Genomic DNA, 7712 nt, shown 5'->3' with positions numbered 1-7712 from the left:
GGCTGGGGAGGCACTGACTCTTTCAGTCAGATTTACAAATATTATATTTTGACCTTAATCGAAATGTCCGGTTATTTTTAAAAGCTTTTTTAGTCTGATGCTTCGATTCATTTTAAACAGACTGTTCAACAAAAGGATACCCAAAATATAAATATTGGATTGTTCTTTCTTAGTAAGATGATCCCATGTTCATTACAATTGTGGTCTTACCTTGACTTGAAGATGAAGTCCATGCTATCCTTCTGGACAACAATCATTTTTGTAAAAGTCCTCCTTATCTCCCTCTAGTTTCAAAACAAAAGTCTAGTTTGTTGTTTGTGTCTACCGTCTCTGCGTAGAATAACAGTAGCAACAAGAACCTGTGGGCTCACGTGCGCCCCCTTCAGTGCGGCAGAGGTTATGGCTGCCTCTCCAGGTGCTTTTTTCATTGCCGTTATATGATGAGGCCAGCGGGCCTAAATATCATATACGTGAAATAAGTTATTTAGAGACTATGGATGGCGAGGATAAATGTAATAAAGGGATCTATAAACATTACATTGGTAACCTACAGTGAGATGGTAACAGGCATGCGCTTAGTGCCCGCGCTCCAGCCAGTTTCTGTGGGGTGACGCATTCTGAGGTGAGGCAGAGCTCATCTGTGCCTCTCCTCACCCCACAGTAATAGGCTTGAGCGCGCTCACAAAATAAGTGCCTGCGCTACATTAGTGACCGCGCTCCAGCCAGTTACTGTGGGCTTACATGAGGCAGAGCTCGTCCCTGCCTCACTCCTCTTCGCTCCCATGTAGTTGTAGCGGAGCTCGGCCAATTTGCTGATTTTGACTATAAAAAGCGATTGGAATCATACAGAAATCACACTTACAACACAGATCAGTGGAGACATGTTGTTATTATTATTCCTATTTAGTTTTTCTTTAGTTATTTTTCCATTACATTGGACTCGGAGTATGACAGGTGAGGCTCTGCCTCCCCTGCCTCCCCTGACTGCACGTCGCTGCACACACATCATGCGCCTGTGTGACCGGACATTTCCTTCATACAACGAGTAATAGGGGGAATAATCGGTCCGTTCGATGTGTGTGTGTGTAGAGGTGTGTGTGGTTGAAACGTAGCAGCCTGCAGTGGGGAACACAGTGAAGGCGGTGTGTACGCGCTGGTGCTGCAATTCTCAGAGGATGCCTCCTGATGCTGCAGCCATTTCATGAAGTGAAGGAGGCTTTACAAAGAAAAAAAAAAGCTCTACACCCCTGGCCGCAATGTCCTTAAAATGAAGTCCGAGTTCGAAATATATCTCAAATAATGTATGCACTGCCATTCCCCCGCAAACATAATAGTCTGCGATTAAACGGTTGTCTCCTGTGTGCTCCACTTCCTATTGGCGCACCACCTGTAACTTTATCTGCACACGAGTGGCTGAGACCTTATAGTAACCAATTTTTATTTATTTTGTATGTTTTGGATGAAATAATATGACTGGTATAAAATAAAATAAAAATAAAAAAATGCATTGAATTTTTTTTGATAAAATATTTGTATATATTTATAATTCTGCAAATATTACGATAAACTCACAGCTATTTTGCGGCCCGACAGTAACACCTCCTCGGCCCGGTACCGGTCCGCTGACCGGGGGTTGGGGGCCCCTGGTCTAAAGGTCTAATTTCAGGAGGTATTGGGTGTTAAGCATAAAGGGAAGGGCTGAGGAAGGATGAGGGATGTTGTCGTTCATGCTGGTCTGGAGGATGAAGTGAAGACCAGACAGAGGGAGACTCGGGGGGGGGGCAATCTGAATACAAGCCCCCATATGGTAGGACAAAACTATAAAAACAGATAAGGGGAGACAGTAAGAGAGGATGAAGGGGTGTAGTGATGGAGGGATGAAAGAAAGTAGGGAGGAAGGGTTGAAGGGAAGTCGAAAGTGATGGATTAAGGGTCGAAGGAATGTAGGTAGGGTGGGATGAAAGGGTGTTGGTTGAGAGAAATGGATGTACAGTAAGGAGGGAGGGATGAATGAATAAAGGGATGTAGGAAGGGAGTGATAAAGGGTCAAAGGCATGTAGAAAGGGTTGAATGAAAGCACGAAGGGATGTAGAGATTTTGAGACAAAGGGATCAAGGAATGTAGGGAGGAAAGGATTACGGGTTCATGGGATCAAGAGAGAAGATATTAAGGGTTCAAGAAGTGTAGGGAAGGAGGGATGAAACGGTTGAGGAAATTAGGGATGGATGACAGGATGTAGGAGGGATGGACATTGAAGGGATGCAGGGATGTGAGTAAAGAGGAAAGTAGAAAGGGGCAATGGATACATGGAATGAAAGGGAGGGTGGGTTGTGAAATTGGATAAAACTTAGGCTTGATGTGTTGACCAGTATAAGTAGCTCAACAGGTGATCAGACGGGGGGTGGAGGCGTCGCCCTGCTGATGAAGTTGACTCATAAACTTCATCCATGGAACACACTGAGCAGGAACATGTTACGTGCCTTGATAAGAGCAGCATAAGAGTCATACAGAGTCCAAACGTTGATGACTGAATAAATGAATACATCTCAAGGTGTAGCCAAGGACTAAAGACTTCAGGAATACATCTGTGAATTTGGCTGGAAATTGGTCCATACCGACAAAACATTATTTTGTAGCACAAAGCATCAGAACTGTCTCTCTGTGTCCTACAGCCGGTCTCTCAGGTGCTACGAGACGAGGACTGCCCCTCCATGCTCGTTCCTAGTAGACCATGTAAGAAAGAAATACCTACCGAACATTTAATCTGTTTATATTAAACTAGATCATAGATGTCTAAATGAACAGATTTAGATGTTTTCTTTAAAAATACCTTTGTCAGCTCCATCTTACAGTACCAGTCAAAAGTTTGGACACACCTTCAAATTCGAAGTTTTTTGTTTATTTAAATGTGTTCTACATTGTAGATTTATAATAGAGACATCAAAACTATAAAGGAACACATATGGAATTATCTAGTAAACAAAAAAGTGTTAAAAAGCCAGAATTATATTTAGCTGGCTACTGCAGAATGCTGTGGTAGCCATGCTGGTTAAGGGTGCCTTGAATTCTGAATAAATCACCACTAAAGCCCCCCCACCATCACACCTCCTCCTCCATGCTTCACGGTGAGACCACTCATGCAGAAACCATCCGCTCACCTTCTCTGTGTCTCACAAAGACACGGCGGTTGGAACCAAAAATCTCAACTTTGGACACATTAGACCAAAGTACAGATTTCCACTGTCTTATGTCCAATCCTTGTATTTCTTGGCCCAAACAATTCTCTTCTTCTTGTTGTTCATCCTCAGTAGTGGATATTTGCAGAAATTGGACCATGAAGGCCTGATTCACTTAGTCTCCTCTGAACAGTGCATGCCGAGCTTTGTCTGCTCCTTGAGCTCTGTGATCATTTATGTGGGCTCTAATCTGAGGTGCTTTCATTTACGGTTTCTGAGGCTGGTAACTCTGATGTATTTATCCTTTGCAGCAAAGGTGTTTCTTGGTCTTCCTTTCCCGGGGGGTACTCATGAGAGCCAGTTTCATCATAGCGTTCGATGGTTTTTGCGACTGCACTTGAGGATACATTCAAAGTTCTTGACATTTTCCGGATCGACTGGCCTTCATTTCTTAAAGTGATGATGGATAGTCGTTTCTCTTTACTGAGTGGAGTGATTCTTGCCATAATATGGATTACAACAGCAGTCAAATAGGACTTTCCACTGTGCACTAACCCTACCTCTGCACAACACAACTGATGGTCTCAAACACATTCAGAAGGCAAGTCATTCCACAAATGGACTCTTGACAAGGCACACATGTTAATTGAAAACCATTCAAGGTTACACCTCATGAAGCTGACTGAGAGAAGCCAAGAGTGTGCAAAACTGTCATCAAGGCAAAAGGTGGCTACTTTGAAGAATCTAAAATAAAAATCTTATTTTGGATTTTGACATTTTCGAATTTGAAGGTGTGTCCAAACTTTTGACTTTTATTTACATCATACGTTGCATGATGTAAATATTGTTTGGGAGGGAATTTGATTGCAATGCTGTGTGTGTGTGTGTGTGTGTGTGTGTGTGTGTGTGTGTGTGTGTGTGTGTGTGTGTGTGTGTGTGTGTGTGTGTGTGTGTGTGTGTGTGTGTGTGTGTGTGTGTCAGTTCTCCAGAGATGTCTCCCTGACTTCACCTCTTTGAATGGGACGGTGACTGTGGCTAACAGGACCAGCTTTAAAGATGCTCTGGAAATGGCCCGCAGTGTCACTGAACTCCAACATGCAGCCAAGTACTGAACCCTCTACTATTATCTATACACTATATACTACATCTACTTTACATTTCTCTGATAGTCAAAGATCACTCAACATCACTTACAGTATGGACTAACAGCACCCAACACTCTACCTCAAACACAGAAAAGTCCTGATTTACTACAGAGAGATTTTCTCCCACACACAAATACAAAATATATATATTATAATTTCCATTGTACAAGTAACCAAAATAATAAGTCATAGTGACCTGGAAATGTTGGATATGTATGTAAAGATGAAGTCTCTCTGTCCCCTTCTACTCTAATCAAACCTCCTCTCCTTTGAGCAGTGGTATAACAGGACTGGTGGACACCAAGGAGCTGGGGTTGAAGATAGTGGAAGATTATGCCAAGACATGGGCATGGATAATCATGTAATTACACACCACAGGCAAACACATCTCAAAGATATTTATAACAGTGTGTTCCTCAAAGCTGTGGGTAGTTAAGGCTTGTTTTAAAGGGGACCTATTATGCAAAATGCACTTTTTGATGTATTTTAAAAATAAATACGTGTCCCCGGTGTCCGGGGAACACACAAAGTCTCCGAAATAAAACCCTCTCTCTTTTCCTCCGTACCCACATCTCTAAAAACGGGGGAACAACGGAGCAGATCCAGATTTACTGCCATCATAGACATGTTTTTTATGTATTTGTATATATCTGAGACCTATAATATATGCCTAAAAATAGTATAATAGGAGACCTTTAATGTAAATGGATGTATTTTGAAACACTGTGACAAACCTGAAATCATTTAGTTTTTAAAAGGCAAAACAAGTGTGTTAACATGCCGTTGTTTGTGTGCTGTGGGACAGAGGTCTGCTCTTATCCCTGGCTCTGAGTCTGATCTTCATCCTGCTGCTGAGGTTCACAGCGGGCCTGCTGCTGTGGACCACCATCATCACCTTCTTACTGCTGCTGGCCTACGGTGTGTACTCACTGTCTGTTCAAGGGATTTCTACCGGAATACTATCACTATAATCCGTCTCCACAGCTCATTTTGTGTGTGTGTGTGTGTGTGTGTTTGCAGGTATGTGGTACTGCTCCATGCAGTTGTCCAGGCTGAGAAACTCACCTGGCTCTGATGTTGCCATAGTAGCAGTGGGTATGCAGACTGACCTGCAGGTCTACCTGCAGCTCTCTCAGACATGGATCCTATTATGTAAGTCCGTTTGCTTTGTGACACTTCACAGGAAGTCACAATTTACTCCAATGGAAAACTAAAGTAATGCACTGTGCACATAATGTCACACAGGCTCACTGTGGTGCTACACTATTAATTTTAAGGTTTTTCTGAACAAATCTGAAAGTAACATTCAGGTCCACATTCATCACACGGCGCTAACTACCTGAACTTCAGTACACACAGATTCTCTCTTGCTGAGGTGCTCTCGCAAGATTTCATGTCACGCTCTCATTACAAACGCACTGTTCATGTAGCAATACTGACATCTATTGGCAATCATCTGGAACTAATTAACACCGACACAGACAATAAACAACATCTCTAAACTCTAACTCCAATGTACAATTTCTTCCAATGAACACAAATAAAATGTTCCAAAAGTCTATTATTTTCAACTATTAATGTATCAATACTAAGTTGTTCTGAATAATATGACTGTTTATACCACAGTAACGTTGACCTTTACACTTTAAAACATTCCTCCAAATTATTTAGAGGTTTTTGTTATTTGGCTGATGAAGTCTGTTTTTTATCCAACTGAACTATGACACAGACATTATGTTGCAATAGTATTTGTCTGTATGGGCCCAAGTCAATCAGTTGGACCTACATCTCTGTTGTTTTTTTCTTTGTAAGGGACTTTAGTTATTCAGAAAGGGGAATCAGAAATCCTTTTCAGAACAGTAATCTCGGGGGATTTAGCGCAAAGCAAAAATGTAGAACATTAAAAGAGATCATCTCCCTTGAACCTGAACATGTGAAAACACAGCGTGTGTGTGTGTGTGTGTGTGTGTGTGTGTGTGTGTGTGTGTGTGTGTGTGTGTGTGTGTGTGTCAGTGGTGTCTCTGGCAGTGACAGAAGCATGCATCCTGTTGATGTTGATCTTCCTACGGAGAAGAGTGCAAGTGGCCATCGCCCTGCTCAGAGAGGCCAGCAAGTATGAACCATGAGACACACAGATCCAACTATGTGATTAAACACACAAGTGTATGATGACGGTTGTTTTGTGTTGTTGCAGAGCCATCGGTCACATCATGTCCACGCTCTTCTTTCCAGTGGTCACCTTCCTCCTTCTGACTCTCTGCATCTCATACTGGGCCGTCACTGCAGTGTATCCTTCCTCACACAGACACACAGATTTAGAAATGAAAGTGTTCAGTACCCAGAGGCTTTCAGCAGTGTGTTGCATGTGTCTTTAACTTTCACTGTGAACAGTTACCTGGCCTCCTCAGGTGATGCAGTCTACAGAGTCATGTCACCTGATGTCAGCTGTCAGTATGCCAACAGCACCTGTAAACCTGAGGTACAGTGACTCATGCGGTAGTATAACTGTAGTAGTAGTAGTAGTAGTAGTAGTAGTAGTTCTAGTTGTAATAATAGTAGTAGTAGTAAGGCAAGGAAAGTTGATTTATAAATCACCTTTCAACACAAGGCAATTCAAAGTGCTTTGCAAAAATGAAAAACATTAAGAGCATTAAGACATAGTGCAGCGAGGACTTCCGGTGAGCAAGGTGAGTGAGATGGCTGCTTAATTTTTTGCTCCTGATAGCGATTGGAAACCAACCCCCTTAACTCGCCAATTACGGCGAGACACCCCAGGTGAATAGGGTAATTTTTTTAACTTAAAGATATCAGCTAAAGATCTCTCCAGTTAATTACTTACAATAAGGCAATTGTTTTTTGTATTACAAGTTTTCTGAAATAGCATGTTTAAATATGCAAATGAGCCATTATCTCATTAAATATGTGCATATTTTAACACATTTCAGGAATTGAAATCTGAACTTTGGATAAAGCCAGGTTCAAAATTCTTGTTTCATTTTGTAGTCATATTAGTATCTAAGGCTTTTACAGAAGGGATTTTGGATATCTCTTTGTATCACTCCATAAATCAGAAAATACTGTCAACAGCCCTAAAATATCAATTTTCGCCATGTTTTTAGGTATAAAATGTTATATAATTCAACCCTTCTGTGAAAGCCTTCATAATATTGATAGGAATATAACTGGCAGGTTTGGTGCATCTACGTGCTACTGAAGTTGACATTTCGAACTCGGAGTAGGAGAAATAACTCATTTTGAGAAAACGACCTTTAAAGATTGCTGTGAGGCGCTAGCTAAACGCTCCTGTTATTTGGATGATAGCTTGCGCCTCGACGCACTCCGTGAAGGTATTTCATGTTCGGGGTCATTTGTTTTTTGTATAACCTTGCTT

The 7712-nt window shown here is 41.7% G+C and overlaps 2 protein-coding genes across 2 annotated transcripts in view; one reads left to right on the top strand and one right to left on the bottom strand.

The window, feature by feature from the left end:
- Positions 1-1708: 1708 nt before the first annotated feature.
- On the top strand, positions 1709-6809 carry LOC104942516 (choline transporter-like protein 5-A). The gene is made up of 9 exons (XM_010767744.1): positions 1709-1807; positions 2673-2733; positions 4158-4281; positions 4599-4682; positions 5127-5239; positions 5342-5473; positions 6335-6434; positions 6516-6608; positions 6713-6809. The coding sequence occupies exons 1-9, from the start codon at positions 1709-1711 to the stop codon at positions 6807-6809; spliced, it is 903 nt and encodes a 300-aa protein (XP_010766046.1).
- Positions 6810-7685: 876 nt separating this feature from the next.
- The window catches only part of LOC104942515 (calcium/calmodulin-dependent 3',5'-cyclic nucleotide phosphodiesterase 1A-like), a 7219-nt gene continuing 7192 nt past the window's right edge, over positions 7686-7712 (bottom strand). The window contains exon 5 of the mRNA XM_010767742.1: positions 7686-7709. Coding sequence (XP_010766044.1) covers positions 7686-7709 — 24 coding nt within the window. The remainder of the gene's footprint in view (positions 7710-7712) is intronic.

The sequence above is a fragment of the Notothenia coriiceps genome, unplaced genomic scaffold (assembly GCF_000735185.1).
Source record: "Notothenia coriiceps isolate Sejong01 unplaced genomic scaffold, NC01 NC01_scaffold00004667, whole genome shotgun sequence".
In the NCBI taxonomy this organism is placed as follows: Eukaryota; Metazoa; Chordata; class Actinopteri; order Perciformes; family Nototheniidae; genus Notothenia; species Notothenia coriiceps.
Note: the sequence above shows the minus strand (reverse complement) of the source record. Positions and strands in the feature narration are given on the sequence as shown.

Excerpts from the sequence above, each read along its gene's own strand:
- LOC104942516 (XM_010767744.1), top strand. The coding sequence starts at position 1,709 with ATGAGGGATGTTGTCGTTCATGCTGGTCTGGAGGATGAAGTGAAGACC. Across the intron at positions 4,683-5,126 it reads ACATGGGCATGGATAATCAT|AGGTCTGCTCTTATCCCTGG; the intron begins GTAATTACACAC and ends GCTGTGGGACAG. Across the intron at positions 6,435-6,515 it reads CTGCTCAGAGAGGCCAGCAA|AGCCATCGGTCACATCATGT; the intron begins GTATGAACCATG and ends GTGTTGTTGCAG.